Here is a 16,939-nt window from a genome sequence, read left to right as displayed (position 1 = left end):
TATCTGTCTGGAGGTTATAAATGCATATCATATAAAACCCTTTGGCAGCCTTAGCTTCCTTATACCCACAGTACTTGATATCTCAAAAACATGGCACGGGGAAATGGTAATAATCTATTAATCAAAACCCAGATCTGAGAGTCAAATACGAGAGGGAGGCCATGGTGAGCTTTTCCCATCTATCAGCTAAGTTATCAGTATAAAGTCTCAGCTTTTGATTTTAACATTCTCAACCAAAAACATTCGACTCTCTGTCCTTGAGATTCTCTAGACAAAATTCTCAGTCCCCTTAATCTAAAGCTTTTGAATCCTTCTTCCATCAACCCATCCACTTACTCAATTACATAAAAATGGTAAACTGTATGTTGGGTACAGTGCCAGGCACCAGCTTACTAAGATGAACATGTGCCAAAGTCTCTACCTTCAGGGAGTTCTCACAAAGGCTTCAACTCTTACCCAAAAGCCTTGACACTTCAACCAAGCTGAGTTCTGGATATAGCTAGAGATCTGCCTTCAGCTGAACTGGAGGCCCCTCTCCCACATCTCCAGTATCTTCTGGCTCTACCAATGTCCACTTCTAGAGTTTTCAGAGACGGCTGCACCACAGTAAAAAAGAGTGCTGGATTTGGAATGGGAAGACCTCACTTCGTAACCTGGCCTTCCCAGATGGTTGCACAAATCACTGTGCTGCCTACTTCACAAAGATGATGGAAGGATTAAGTCAGAGAACAGATGTGACAGTGGTATGTAAAGTGTAAAGTTCTGGAAAAACTGCCCAAAACATCATTAGTGCTGATATCTTCAGCTACCTCCTAAACTACTGAGTAATTCTGATGTCCTCCTCTTTTGAAATTGAGAACCAGTGAGCTAGAAAGAATCTTAGAGATGGTCTCCAATACCATCATGCTTACTGATAAGGAAAATGAGGATCAAAGAATGAGTAGCCTGAGACGGAGGTCTTGGACCATCAGGCTATAGGCCATGGTTAGCCTAGAGAGTTCTGTTCGACCCACATGGTACTGACCCACTCAATGTTTTAAATTTTAACACACGGCAAGAAGGCACAAAAATCTGGATTTCCATCTTCCCTTGATTGAAAGATCTGACAAACACTGAACCCATATTCTTGTATGGCAACAAGGCATGGAGCTGCGAGATGTGGCATGGAGTTTAGACAGGGCTTGGGTTCTCCAGTTTCCCCAAGTCCTCACTGTACCCTGTTATCCTCCACTATGGCCTGAGATCAGTGACAATTTATTACCTCACTCCTGATCCCTCCACTCATTTTTTTACCTCGCCTGGTACCTTGAGTTAGCAACTTTTAGCCTATAGGCATACACTTTTTTTTTTTCAATTTTTTAAAAAGCCTAAAAAATTTTTTATGTTGGACTATAGTTGATTTACAATGCTGTGTTTGATTCAGATGTACAGCAAAGTGACTGATTTATAAATATATATATATATTCTTTTTCAAATTCTCTTCCCATTTAGGATATTACAGAATATTGAACAGAGCTCCCTGTGCTGTACAGCAGAGGTTGGTTATCTTTTTTTTTGTCTCATACTTTAGTGGAATTTCCTCCAATGTGTATAAGAAATGAGATCTAAGTCTCACCAATTCCTTTTTGAAAAGTCTTGTCAAGAGTCAACACAATCCCCCCAAAAAATCCCAGCAGGCCTCTTCACAGAAACTGACAAGACAATTCTAAAATTTATGGATGAGTGAATGAGCTAGAGTAGCCAAAGCAATTTTTAAGAACAGTAAAGATAGAAGACTTAAGTTACCTCATTTTGAGACTGATTATAAAGCTATCATAATCCAGACAGTGTGCTACTGTTCAAAAGAAAGATGAACGGATCAACAGAAACAGGAGAGAGTCCAAAAACAGACCCACACATCTATGGCCAATTGACTTTTGACCAAAGTGTCACAGTAGTTCAGTGGAGAACCGTTTTCAGCAAATGCGCTAGCACAACTGGATATCTTAGTTGGGGAGAAAAGCAGCTGAGCATACAGACATTCAGTGTGACAACCATAGTCAAACCCTAGAACTGCCTCTTAATGGCCATGCAACCCTCCACAAAATGAGGAACCCTGCAGACCCACAGTCCATAGGGTTACTGTGAGAACTACAGGAGACAATGAACGGCAAGTGACCAGCACAATGCCTGGCAAAGCGCTAACACTCCACAGTCAAACCACATCTAATCTTTATCCTCGCCTCTCTCTGTTCCTCTCTCAGAGGCCTCACTATAACATATCTGTTGCCTGTTTTAATACAAAAGTGATGTGCACACATGCCCAGTCATGTCTGACTTTCTGCGACCCCAAGGACTGCAGCCCACCAGGCTCCTCTGACTATGGAATTTTCCAGGCAAGAATACTAAAGCGGGTTGCCACTTCCTACTCCAGGGGAGCTTCCTGACCCAGGGACTAAGCCCACATCACTTGCATCTCCTGCACTGGCAGGCAGACTCTTTACCATACACCACTTGGGAAGTCCATGAAAGTGATAGATCCTCCTAAATATTCAAGCAAAATGAACATTCCAAGTTGATGTGGCGTTTAGCCTGTGGCTTCTCAACACTACCAGTTGTCCTTCAAAGCCAGACTTCTTAAACAGGTTCCCAACCCTTACCCTGCTTCCTTCATTCAAGCCCTCAATGCCTCGCAAGCTCCCTTCCACCCAGTATGCTGTGGATGTGGTGGCTCTCACCAAGGTCACCAACAACCTCCAAATGACTAGACCAGAGGCTGGGTCTTTATCACATCAGACTAGCCAGCAGCACCGGGCTCAGCTGGTCTGCCTTCCCTTCTCTGAACCACGATCCTCCTGGTTTTTTCCTACCTCTCTGTCTACTCTTCAGTCATCTTTGCTGGCTCATCCTCCGCTGCTGTCATTCAGTCTTGTCCGACTCTGGGACCCCATGGACTACAGCACGCCAGGCTTTCCTGTCTTTCACCATCTCCCAGAGTTTACTCACACTTGTGTCCACCGAGTCAGTGATGCCACCCAACCATCTCATCCTGTTGCCCCTTCTCCTCCCTTCCTCCTTCACCCCTCCCTTAAATGGCGCAGCTCCTTGGACATCTCCGAGGCCCTTTGCATGTTTCACTCTGTAGCAGAGGTTACAAACTCAAGAGCGCAGGGGTGCCAAGTATGGAAGGCAAATAAGCAAAGCAGGCTAGAATCACTTGTGAGGAAACCACAGGGAGTGAGGAGGTCTGTGGCAGAATGAAGGACATGTCCATGCCTTGTCTAAGGGGGGCAGCTGCCATTCAGCAGTCACGCAGAAATGGACGGTAAGTGTTGTTAGATAATCTCATTTTTCAAAAGAAGCCAGAGTCCAGATTTTAATGTAAAAATCTCAATATTCACTGTTGGCCTTAATTAAAAAAAAAAAACAAAAACATTTGGGGCCTCCCGCCAAAGAAATTAAAAAAAAAAAAAATACATCACACAGCCAAATTACAATTCAGGCCACCAATCTGTAAGATCTGTTCTAGAAATTCTTCCCAGGCAGCAGAATCTACTCCTGCTGCTACCCACCAAAGAGACCCCCCTCAAGACTTCCTTCTTGAGCTCCAGAAGCGCATGGACAACTGTCTGCTGAACCATCTCCACTTAAGTGCCTCACGCTCACCTCAAACTCAGCATCTCCTGACACCGAGTCTGCTCCCGACTTGCTCCTGCCAGCACTCCCTCTCTTAACAGAAGTGAAGAGGAAGTGTTGGTTGCTCAGTTGGTCCAACTCTTTGTGACCTCAAAGACTGTAGCCTGCCAGGTTCCTCAGTCCATTGAATTCTCCAGGCAAGGATACTGGAGTGGGTAGATATTCCCTTCTCCAGGGGGATCTTCCTGACCCAGGAATCAAACCCAGGTCTCCTGCATTGCATGTGAACTCTTTACCATCTTAGCCACTAGGGAAGCCACTCTCAACAGAGGACACCTTGAAATGGCTCAGCTCTGAAAGCTGGAGATCATTCTCGAGTCCTCCCTCTCCCTCGGCTCCCTCATCCATTCACCATTCTGGTCCTTTCTACCTCCTAAGTATCAATCTGTTCACCCCTCTCCATCCTTTTCACTGCCACCATCACACCTCCTAGACTCTAAACCATTTCCCTGTGACCTCATCCTCTGATCCATCCTACATTCGGGAGTTAGAGTCATTCTTTTAAAACGTAAATCTCTCCTGGTTCAACCCCTTCAATGCCTTTCCATTATCCTTGGGATCAAGTCCCAAATCCCCGAGGATGCCTCATCTCAAATTACCCTCTTCATTTCCTTGCTGCACCTCTGTCCCTGTGCCTAAAACATTCTGCCTCCTTCAACACGCAAGTGTATACCCTCACACACCTTCCCCACTCCCATTAATTCCATTAATTCTTTATGGAAGAGGTGAGAACTCTCTACCATATGCTCCCTGTTGTTCCCCTTTGGTAATATTCATCAAAATGTGCCCTTACTTGTCAAATGAATGTCTTCCCCATTAATCTTTTTCTTCCATAGCATCTCTACAATCTATTAGGAGACACTACCGTACTACTGTCTGGAGAAGGAAATGGCAACCCACTCCAGTATTCTTGCCTGGAGAATTCCATGGACAGAGGAGTCTGGCGGGCTACAGTTCATGGGGTCACAGAGAGTCGGACATGACTGAGCGACTTCATAAGCACGCACTGTACTACTGCATCCCCAGGGTCCATCCTATCCCACAACCCCTCCCACACACACACACACTAGAGATTCAAAAGGTGTTTGCTAAACAAATTAATAAGATCTTTGAAGTGAGGCACCACATCTTCACCTCCCCCCATCTCACCCCCACCCCAACATCTCCCCACTGGGCACTCAAGTACCGACAAATTAATGAATGAACAAAGCAACGGCCTCTTTCCAGGCCTATCTGCCTCCGCTTTCTTCCTTCTCTTTACCATCATCACTGAACTGATCCTCCTAGCATTCTCTTCTCAAAAATTATCCACTGCTTCCTGATAAGGCTGAACCCCTAAAGCTAGAGTGGAAAATTCTTCATAATCTAATCTATCCCACCAACTAAACAAATAGGATTTAGCTCCAACTCTGAAGGATCCAATTCTGATTATAAGGAGAAAGACTCGAAGCCCAGCACAGACTCAGGAAGGAAAGAGTACCTAGGTTGATTAGCAATGTCTGTTCCATCCATAAGCATGACTGCCATGGGCTGGTGATAGAAAATCAGTATATGTGCCATCAGGTTATTGATAATCTACTGAACAGGATAGATTCTTTTCCACCTGAGATCTTTGGACCCTTGAAGTTTTGGACATGTGCTTGGGGAATCAAAGAATTCTCTATGAAAAGTACTTCAGCTTTGTAATTTCATTATGAAAGTTATTCCTAAAAATGTAAATAAGCAAAAATTACTAGGCAAATTCAGAGTTATCATTTGCCTTTGTATTTATGAACACAGTGGAGACAAGTAGCATTCATTATTTTACTTGCAACTGGTAAACAATAGAAAAGAACACAGGCAGAATTAATATGTAAATAATGCCCTGTACAAGGTGAAGGACAAAATGACCACATAATTTTACAGTAATTAGAGAAAAGTGGTGGCTGAATTGAATTATCATATATGGCACAGTTGGTCAGGCTTGCTAAACTCCAGATAATCTGAACTATAGGGTTTAACATGGAATTCACACGGAAAGCCTCAATTCAGTTCAGCAGAACAGCATTTATCACATTAACTTAATTCCATTTGAACTCACTGCATTTGTAACTTTGAATCTATTGGTACCTACGTTTTAGCTAATGGTTATATCACAGTTAAAGCGAAGAATTTTACATACAAGTTTACCTTTGAACATATTTAAGTAACATAATCAGACTCATTTCAGTGAACACAGGACTCGTGAAAATTAACTGCCTTTGAAAGAGTCTGTACATTACTCATGGCCTCATTTGTCTGAGACACTTTAAACAGAATTCATGAATTGGGTGAGCAAGCAGATCAACTCTAGATATACATACAGAATGCATGTATCTGTACACATAAAATTTATGTATTTAAACAACACAGGCCCCAGCATTAATTCTCAACCTTCACCCTGTCATGTTCCTCGATGTGATGAGCTTGACATGCTCATCCCCAGACACAACCAAGGTCACAAATGGACACCAGGCAGGTCATAAATGAGTGAAGCCAGCCAGGACACATGGGAAAAAAAATTTTCTTGAAATCCTGTCTTTTTTATCTGCATATATGTCTTCTCATGATAATAGAAAAGTAAGCATAAGAAATATTTCTGTTTCTCCTTAACTTCGCTTTTAAAAAAAAAATCAAAAATATGATAAATGGCAAGTGACACCTAGGCTCAGCAGTGGGGGATCAGGAGGGGGGATCATGACAGGGTGTGGTGTGAACTGTGGCCAGCCAGAGAAGGCGTGCGCAGCCACCACCCAGCTCCAGCCAGCGGCTGTCACATGGGAATCAGGAGTGTTATCAGGTCTCCCAATTTTAAATGTAAAGAAATGTCGGTTTTACATTTTAAATCTCTTAACGTTGATTTCTACGAAAACCCTCCCAATGCTGGCAACAGATACCCAAACACTGCTGGCCAGAAACGGACGCCTCTGCAGCTCGGCGAGCCAGGGACCACCAGTCTGCGACTCGGCTCTCCTCCAGGTTGTCCAGCACCCCGGCCCCGCGCCTGCATACCCTCCCCCATCCTCCTGATCGTCCTTCAAGGTCAGCACTCAGGATCCTCAAGGCCTGCCCCCGCTCACGCTGACCCTCCTTCCCCGCAGCCCTGCGCGGACACTCCTGTTGGTTCTCCATCCTCCACTGCCTCCCTCGACAGTTACCTAACCTCGCCGGGTGTTGGTCGCGCGGCCCGCGCCTTACTCGGTCCCCCTGGACCCTCCTCGGGTCACCCGCAACGCTGTGCACCTTCCCAGTTCGCATGATGCACCGGGGCCGAACTCGGTAAACCGGACGGATACAGCACCTCCACTGAGAGAGAGGAGCAAAGTGACTCCTATACTCGATAAGGAGTCACCACTTGATACCCAGACGGACCCCAAAGCAGGCCGGGGCCGGCCCCGGATGCACGGGTGCGCGGAGCTCTCCCGAGGGAGTGGGTGGGAGCCCCGGGCCCGCCCCGCCGGGCAGTCCCGGAGGGCTCGCGGGCGGTGGATGTTCGGAGCAGCGAGAAGCCGCACCTCCCGCCTCCAAGCTGTTTGCGATTTCCTCCCGGGGCTCCCGGTCACCCTCCCCTTTAGGCCTCCCTCCCCCGGCGGCCCGCCTTCCCGGGCTCGGCCCCTGCCCATCTCCCCGCACAGCCGGTCCCCGCGACCCTCCCACCTCCGCGGCGACCGCAGACGGTCAGCGGGTGTCGGAAGGCGGGCCCGCGCCGAGGCCGCGCGGGGAGCGCCGGCCCCGCTCCCGGACTCCTCCCGGCCCGCTCCCGGGCCCCCCGCGCGGCCCCGCGACCTCTCCGCCCGCCGCCGCCGCCGCCGCCGTGGCCGCCCCGCCCGCGCGACCCGGGCCCTCACCCGCGACAGGGTGAGGTCGGTCATGAGCTGCTCGAAGGCCCGCGTCTCCTCGGCCTGCCGCTGCGTGTGCAGCGCGATCTTCTCACTGAACTTCCGCGGGTTGGCGCTGCCGGAGCCCGGCGAGGCGGCCATGGCGCGGGCCCGGCGCCGGCAGGAGGCGGGAGACGGCGGGCGCGGGCCCTGCCTCGGCCCACCCGTCCGTCCGCAGGCCAGCCCCGGCCGCCGCCCGAAGCCCGTCCTCCGGCGCGACCCGGCAGAGGAGCCGCCGCGGCCCCGCCGCCCGCGAGCGGCCGGGAGCGCGCCGAGGCCCGCCCCCGCGCGCCCGGCCCCGCCCTCGGCGCGGCCCGCCCGCCGCCCGGCCCCGACCCGGCCCCGCGCCCGCCGCCCGAGGGCTTTCCCCGGCGCCCCGCGCCCGGCTCGCGGCCCGCCGCGCGGACCCCGCGAGGACACCCCCGGCTCGCGCGGCAGAGCGGGCCCGACGTGAGGGAGCAGCTAGGGTACCATCTTACTGAGCGCTCCCTGGGAGGGCTCGCCTGGCCTTCGGATTGACGTTACAGTTTTCAGAGTTTGAACACCTTGCTCGCCCTCCCCAGTCAGGCCGACTTCCTTCAAGGGGACGAAAACGGGCGACCTACGCTTGAGCAATCCTCTCCCTCGGTTCCCACCCTGTGGGGCCTAACAGCTGCCCTCCGTCCTCCGCCTCCCAGCCCGCTTCCTCCCTCGGTCTGTGTCGCTGACGGTCCGCTCGGGCCCACCCAAGAAAACAGTTACTAAATCTGGATCTCAGTTTCTAAAACCATCTCCCGAGTTTGCACGAACTTGAGACACCATCCCCCGCCCCCGGGGGTCCCCCTCTTCGCTTCTCAGCCCCGGCGCCTTTTCCAGGCTCTTTATGAGCATCCGTGGCCTCTTTCGGACTCCAGCTCCAGCCTAGCCTGTCAGCCTCGCTGGTTTTCTCCCTCTCCTGAAGCCCCCGAAGTTCCTCTCCGTAGCGATGCTAATGTGTGCAAAGATGTCCTGGACGCCTCTGAGAGTGCGTCTCTGCCTTTTGTAAGCTAGTAACTATCAGGGACACGCAGAAGATCGCAGAAAATGATGTTAGCGCCACCCACGCCCTCCCCATCAAGGTTGAATGTATCAAAACATTTTGCTTCATTTACTTGGTATTTATTAAAGAAACAGAAAATCAGGCAGAACTAAAACCCCACCCTTATTCTTTCTCCCTCCTCCCTAGAGGTGGTCACTGGGCTCAAGTTGGTACGTGTCATTCACGTTAATGTTTTTACACTTCTATTATATACGACATATGGATCCACCAACTGCATATGGAATACCAAATTTTATTTTTTAAATTTTACAAAAAAACAACATCATGCTCAATAAACTTTGGCAGCTTGTTTTCATTTACCATTGCTTTTGAAATTCGTTTGTGTTGATTCATTTAATTCCTGTGCAGTATTTCACTCTACTTTTCATATGTCTCATAGATTGTTTTTTAGAAAATTTAATGAGAATATATCTCTATTAGCTGGAGGTTAGTTTGATTCACTCATTATAATTGGATTCATTTCTCTGTCTTATTTTGTACTGTTTATCATGCTTTTACGTTCTATTTTCTGCTTTTTTGTTACATTGTCTGGTTTCAGTTTCAAAGAACAGAATTCATCCTAGGTAAAGTACAGAAGGATTTACTATAGGGTATAAAACGGCTTAAGGACTTGTGTGGAGGGCTGAGGAAGCAGACTCTGGGTTGAAAGGTTCAGAAGTGATCTGGAGGAGACACATGCTTCAGAACCAAGCCAACAAAAGAGCCACTGCTTCTCCTAAAATCTGGAAGCCACCTACTGAATTGGAGGGCTGTCACTACACTGGCCACCTCGTGGACCCTGAAGCCACCATAGAAAAATACAACAGTATTCACCCATAGAAACAGCACATACAAAGGCTCAGCTTCACTTCCACCTCACAAATCAAATAAGAAACAAAATTGGACTGAAAGTGCCAAAACTGCATCCAGAATCCTAGCTGCTATAACATCTAGGAAATGTAGTTATAGCCTTTCAGCTTCTGAAATATAGGAAGGCGCCTTAGGACACTGGAATGGGTGTTGAGCTAAATCCTCTATTTTCATCCACCAATTCACCAAGGCAGGGATCTATCATATCTGGGTTCTGTTGCACTAAATGACTGTTGTTGTTGTTTTAACTTATGTATTTATTTATGGTCTTTGCTGATGTATGCGGCCTTCTAATGGCACTGGCTTTTCTTGTTGTGGAACTTGGCCTCTAGGCGTGGGAGCCCAGTAGTTGTGGAGCAAGGGTTTAGTTGCCCCGAGGCCTGTGAAATCTTCCCAGATCAGGGATCTAACCAGTGTTCACTGCATTGACATGTGGATTCATAACCACTGGATCACCAGCGAAGCCCTGAATGACTTTTTTTTAATTTCCATTTTGCCCTTATCTAATTTGGAAAATAGTCATTCTACTTCTATTCTTATTATGGTTAATCTAATCACTTTCCATTTAATTTTTTAATCAAATAAATACATGTGAATTTTTAAACAATAGCTTTACAAGGCACACAATTTTCCCAAGTAAGTCCCAGTTCCCACGGTAAATAAGTTTTTCCTGCTGTTTTGTGATTATTTTTTCAGTTTTAGATGTTAACTATTCATTTTCTACTATGGGGAAGAATGCTTTGGCTCTTTTGTGCCCCCAACACAAATATGATTTTCCCTGCTCCCATTCTTTCAATGTAGTTATTAATATATGATAATTTTTGGTAAGTCAATATTAAGTGTTTACACAACACACAATAGTTCCATTTTTACACTTTTTTTTTTTAGTTAAAAACTGCCTTCAGTTTTCATTTGCTTAGATTTCTGTCAACTCATTAGAAATCCTTTCCCAAACTCTGATTTAGAGTATTTGGGTTTTAGCTCTGTCTCTCCCCTCTTCTGGTCCCTCTGGTCTTCTTTCTAACGTTCTCTGAACTGTGAAAGACGTTCCTGAACCTGTGAACGGTCAGTTTGGGAGGGAACGTCTCTCCCAGACCTCTTTGCCTACCTGCTCAGTCCTGGACTCTGGCTTTCCTCACCTGCCATCTGCTGGCTCTCCTCCCATCGTCCTGAGATCCCCTTCACCTCCGTCTTCTGACCTCTGCCTCCTGCTTCATGTGCTAATTCATGTTAGCGGAGGACATTCTCCAATAGTTTCCTGGGGAAGAATACGTAAAAGATAAAATCCTTCAGGCTTTGTGTGTATGCAGATGTTTTTATTTTCCCCTCAGACTTGATTGATATTTGGGCTAAGAATGGTCGTCTTCATCGGAAATCTTCTCATTTACTTCTTGGAATGCATTGCTTCACTGTTTTCTTACTTCCAGTGTTGCCATTGGGAAGTCCACTCACATTGTTTCCCTTTCCTTTGTAGGTGACCTGCTTTTTGAGGGCTATTATTGTTTATTTTCACACACACCCCCATTCTCTGAAGGCTTAGTATTCTAATATTTTATGATAATGTACCTTGGTGGGAGGCTTTATTTTTGCTCACCACACTGGCATTAGATATGTATGTGGAAACTGAATACTCATATCCTTTAGTTCTGGGAAATTGTCTTTTCTTTTTGACAACATTCTCTTTTCTTTCTTTCATGGAGATTCTGCTTGGTCAGTTAATGGATCTCCTACATTGCTCTTCTAATTTTCTCATCTTTTCTCTCCTACTTTCTATTTTTTTGTCTTTTGCTGTTGTTATTCTATTTCCTAATAAATTTTTTCAGCTCTGTCTTTCAATTTTGTCTTTCCTTTCTGTTGAACTTTTATTTCTGTGATTGTATTTTTAATTTCTAAATGCTCTTTCCTGATTTCTGACTGCTCCTTTTAAAAATAGCATCCTTTACTCATTTCAAGGGTGTGCTATTAATTAGAGGTTATTTCTGTCTTTATATTTTCTTCTACTCCTTGTATTGTCTGTCTCTGTTTTGTCTAAGTTCAATTTTTAGTTTGTTCATTTTGGTCTCCATCTAGAGGCTTCCCTCAAGCCTCTGGTAATCCTTGACTCCATTCATAATTAAGACAGAAATACTAAATATGTATAGATATCTTATTTCTGGAAATTAAAATTATTTAAATTAATATTTTTATATATTCTGTAGCAGAAATTGCTAGCTGTTCTCTCAACATTCATTCTTCTCTTCTTCCTTTATTAAAAGAAATTCTGAACTTTAACTGGATGCTTCATTGCCCAGCTAAAATCAACTTAAGACTACATTTCCCACTCTCCCTTGTGAATAGATCTGGTCATATTTTACCCCACAGATGTTAGCAGAAGAAATACAGGCAACTTCGGGATCATGCCCTTAAATGAAAAGGAGACAGACCTTTTCCCTCTTCTTCTTACTGGCTGAAATATAGATGTGGTAACTAGACAGAGCAGCTGTCATAGACCATTAGATAAAAACTGTGTTGACAATGACAGAACAATAGTAGCAATGGCCCCTGGGTTCCCAGCCCTGGGGAACCAGAATATTAGCTCTAAACTGGCTAGGCTCTAACGTGGCTGAGAGAGAACCATCGATCTTGTTTCAAGCTCATTTAGTTTGGCCTTATTACAGGAATCAAGCCAGGACCTGTTACATTTAAATAGAAAAAAAATCTGTAAGTATTTCAAGATACGGTTAATAACATTTGTCTTTGAGGAGTAGGGACTACTGGGAAAATTATCTTCCATTTTACACATTTCTAAATTATATGCAGTTTTAGAGATAAGTATGTCTGCCTCCAATGCGGGAGACCCGGGTTTGATCCCTGGGTTGGGAAGATTCCCCTGGAGAAGGAAACGGTAACCCACGCCAGTATTCTTGCCTTGAGAATCCCATGGATGGAGAAACCTGGTTAGGCTACAGTCCACGGGGTCGCAAAGAGTCGGACACAACTGAGCGACGGAACTGAACTGAACTGATGTATTAATAGTAAAGTCAGGAAAAAATAAGGAAGTACAAATATCAGTTGTTTTTAAAGAACTGACTGGAAGCTCTGTGCACCTGTGAGCTTTCTTGACTGGAGAGCTCACTGGAACAGAGACCCAGAATTTTCAGTGCATGTCCTCCAAGTAACAATATCCCTAGGATTTGGGGTGTGTTTTGCTTTTTATATTGGAGTATAATTGCTTTACAATGTTGCATTAGTTTCTGCTGTACAATGAAGTGAATCTGCCATGTGTATACATATGTACCCCCATCTTAGACCTCTCTCCTGCACCTCCGCATCTCACCCCCTAGGTCATCACAGAGCACCGAGCTGAGCTCCTGTGCTCTATAGTAAGCTCCTACCAGCCAGCTGTCTTACACAGGTGGCATATATATGTCAGTTCTAATCTTCCAGTTCGTCCCACCCTCCGTTTCCCCACCTGTGTCCACATGGCTGTTTTCTACATCTTCATCTCTATGCCTGCCCTGGAAATAGGTTCATCTGTACCACTGGAGAGACTTTAAAATTTGCTTTTTCTCTTGGGCAGGTCAACTTCTCCTGCCTAAAGAACCTTCCAGCTGACTATCCAGAAGTATAAATAAGCTGCTGGCTCTCTGAGAGTCACCTGGGGAAAAAGTGCTCAGAGTCCCACAGTTTGATGTGTTGCCTTGCGCTCAGTCTCTCTGTTTCCAGACAACACCTCACTGGAAGCTTTGTCTTTGCCTCACCCCAAGTCCAAGACATCTCTGCCTCTGTTTCCCCAGTTAACCTCCCGTCTATAGCCACAGTGGAAAGGCATCATCACCTCACTCTGAGAGGCTGGGGATGGGATCTGGATGTCTAACTGCACCTTGCACACATTTCTGACCAATATTTGTATTTTTAACTCTATCCCTCCCCTCTTCAGGTGCCTTGGCCCTCTTTCTGAAGTTCTTTGATGTAAATTTTGATGTAGATTTTCCCCTTTCCCCTGCTTCGCAGGCACTTCGGTTTCAGCTTTTTATGTTCTGCTCTGCTGATTACCATTTGTCCATGGGGTGGAAGTCATGGCTAGGCCGGCTACCGGAAAGCCCATAACTGGACAAAAATTAAGTTATATGTTGAAGTGCTGACAGGGTTAAAAAAAAAAAGTTAAAAGTAAAGGCACAGGCAAGGAGAACTTGCATATGTTGGACACGCTAAGAATTTCAGGACGGTGAACCCAGAGTCAGGACCCAGGTGACCTGACTTGCAGAATGGCAAAATCATTTTCTTACGTGCTAATGTCACCGAAGTTGTTTCCAAGAACTGACATGGCTGCTTTTGCAGGAGTAAATTTAAAACTGGTACCTTTTAAAAAAAAAGAATCATTTTTAAATTTATTTATGACTGCACTGGGTCTTTGTCGCTGCACGGGCTTTCTCTAGTTGCGGTTGGCAAGTGGGGCTACTCACTAGTTGTAGGGCACAGGTGTCTCCTTGCAGTGGCTCCTCTTGTTGCAGAGCACAGGCTCTAGAGGGAAGGCTTTAGGAGTTGTGGCGCACAGGCTTAGTTGCCCCTACACATGTGGAATCTTCCCAGACCAGGGATCGAACCTATGTCCCCTGCATTAGCAGGCAGATTCTTAACCACTGGACTACCAGGGAGCTTTATTTTGAAGCTCCTCAGGTCTGTTGACCATTGCTACCATCACTTGAGCATCCGTCTAAGAGGAATAGAAGAGAACTCTGGGAACCCACACTCACTGAGATGTATCATTTGTCTAAGTCAGGGGTTGGTAAACTTTTGCTGTAAAGAGCTTTGCAGATCATCTGTTCTTTTCTCCTTATAACTACTCACCTCTGCCGTGTATCATGAAAGCAGCCATAGACAACGCATAAAGAAATGGACATGACTGTATTCTAATAAAACTTTATTTACAACAGCAGACAGTGGGGCAGATTTGACCCATTGGCTATAGTTTGCTGACCCCTGGTCATATAAAACACAGATTGCTGAGCACATTCCGGGGCTCAAAGAGCTCAGAAACTCTGAGTTGCTGCCTTAGTATGTCTTGGATGGTGGGGAGAATTTGCACTTTTAACAAATTCTCAGGTGATGCTGATGCTGCCTGTTCTCTGGGATCTCACTTTGAGGGTCATTACTTTTAGATGATGGGGAACAACTGGAAGACTCTGCTATATGTCTTCCAAATGTTCTAGAAAATTTTTCTAAAATCTCTTTAACTGCTGTTTCTTCATATTTGTTCTTTCCCTGTAGAAGATTAGTTAGATGTGTATTAAGCATTTCCATTCTATTCTTCATGTCTTTTTACCTCCCTTTTATATTTTTCTACGCTTAATTTTTGTGCTGCCATCTAGGTAATTTCATCAAATCTGTCTTCCAGTTTACTAACTTCTCTTTCCAGGCATGTCTAATCTGTTGTTTAACCTATCCATTGAGTTTTTTCTTCCTTAAGAACTGTTTTCTCATCTACAAACTCCATTTAATTCTTTTTCAAATATGCCAACTCTTTACTAAGGCTTCCCTGGTGGCTCAGTGGTAAAGAATCTGCCTGCAATACAGGAGATGCAGGAGACATGGGCTCTATCCCTGGGCTGGGAAGACCCCTTGGAGAAGGAAATGACAACTCACTCCAGTGTTCTATCCCATAAAGAGCCTGGCAGGATACAGTCCACAGGGCCGCAGAGTCAGGCACAACTGAGCACACACAGCTACTCTTCACTGAGTTCTGTTCTTTTCTCATCTTTTTATTCCCTCTTTTATGCCTTTCAGTTCAGTTCAGTCGCTCAGTCGTGTCCAACTCTTTGCGACCCCATGAATCGCAGCATGCCAGGCCTCCCTGTCCATCACCAACTCCCGGAGTTCACTCAAACTCATGTCCATCAATCCGGTGATGCCATCCAGCCATCTCATTCTCTGTCGGCCCCATAATGTCATATTCTCTTTCAGCAAGTAGTTCTGTTATTTCAAGTTCGGGGAGTTCTAACCCTGTTTGTTGTATCTGCAGGCTCTCATTTATGATGGATTACTTCCTAATGGTTTTCACTATGCTTTCAACTTTAGGAGGGCTCGATTTATATACCCCATGGGAATCTGAGATAGTGGGAATATGATTCAAATGTTGCTGTTGTTTTGTTTTTGTTCCACAAGGTGCATAGAAATCAATTACCAGACATGAGAATTTTATTACATAGAAACTGTACATTCAGACCCTATACCTGTGTATGGGCCAGGTTTTTGGCTTCTCAAGGGGCTTCCCCACCCCTTCTCCCAGAATCCAGGCAGAGAGAGTCAAACTTCCTTATCAGCTTTGCCTGTGGTAGAGTTTACTCTTTCAGGCTGGGATTTTACCCTGCTTACAGACTTGTACATCAACCTCTTACTACTGCATGGCTGCTGGCAGGAGGCACAAGATTCCCGGGTCAGAGACAGCAAGCATCATGAGCATCGTTTATGTGTCAGTTTACCTTGCCCACCAGGTCCCACAGGGATGATGGAGAAAAGCTCAGATGGGGCTTCCCTGGTGGCTCAGTGGTGAAGAATCACCTGCCAATGCAGGAGACATGGGTCCCATCCCTGGTCTAGGAAGATTCCATCTGCTGTGAAATTATTGCCCCTGTGCCTTAGAGCCCGTGCTCTGCAACAAGAGAAGCCACCGCAATGAGAAGCCTGCGTACCGCAACTAGAGCGCAGCCCTTGCTCACCCCAACTAGAGAAGAGTCCAGGCAGCAACAAAGACCCAGGGAAGCCAAAAATAAATAAATATTTTTAAAAATTAAAAAAAAGAAGGGCCCAGATGGATGCCCAGACATGCATGGGTTCTGTCACAGAAGAGGAATCAATTTGCTCTTTGACTCAGAAGAAGACATTACTTCATCCCTTCAAGTTGCTCACTATAAACACAACTCTGAGGAATGGCCCAGCAAGAAATGACCAGAGCTTTGTATTTGTGGCAGAACCGGCCAGAATGTTGAGGAATACTCAGGGCCCATAGATAAAAATCATATTGATGTAGGTCATTTATGTGTCAAATCTTAAGAAATGCTGCCATTAAGAATGAAATCACAGGGACTTCACTGGTAGTCCAGTAGCTAAGACTCCGTGCTCCCAGTGCAGGGGAGCCTGGGTTGGATATGCTGCAACTAAGAGTCCACATGCCTCAACTAAGAGTTTGCATGCAGTAACAAAGGCCTGGCACAGCCAAGTAAATAAATATATATTTTTTTAAAGATTGAAATAAATAAATACAAAAAAAGATGAACCCAAGAATTAATATGGGCTATAGTTTTCAAATGGAAAGCAATCACTCCTTAGCAAAACTTCCTCCACTCTTCTTTTGCAGAACCCAGAAGAGCAGATGCCATTTCCCAGGCTCTCTCACAGATGGGCCTGGCCATATGACCAGTTTGGTTATTGAGACTTAAGGGAAAGCCAGACAGGAAGCTTT

At 45.7% G+C, this 16,939-nt stretch overlaps 1 protein-coding gene across 3 annotated transcripts in view; it reads right to left on the bottom strand.

Annotated features, from left to right (window-relative positions):
• The window catches only part of CRTC3 (CREB regulated transcription coactivator 3), a 103,428-nt gene extending 95,572 nt beyond the window's left edge, over window positions 1-7,856 (bottom strand). The window contains exon 1 of one of the 3 annotated variants that reach the window (XM_055417867.2): window positions 7,542-7,856. In XM_055417867.2, the coding sequence (XP_055273842.1) occupies window positions 7,542-7,673 (132 nt within the window). In that variant the 5' untranslated portion in view covers window positions 7,674-7,856. Of the gene's footprint in view, window positions 1-6,705; window positions 7,239-7,541 lie in introns of those variants that run through there. The other 2 variants (XM_055417866.2, XM_088829608.1) reach the window with 2 other exon arrangements.
• Between the last annotated feature and the right edge of the window lie 9,083 nt (window positions 7,857-16,939).

The sequence above is a fragment of the Moschus berezovskii genome, chromosome 21 (genome assembly GCF_049115385.1).
Source record: "Moschus berezovskii isolate FMDL1 chromosome 21, NW_MosBer_1.0, whole genome shotgun sequence".
Lineage (NCBI taxonomy): Eukaryota > Metazoa > Chordata > Mammalia > Artiodactyla > Moschidae > Moschus > Moschus berezovskii.
The sequence above is the reverse complement of the archived record's forward strand: the minus strand, read 5'-3'. Positions and strand labels throughout refer to the sequence as shown.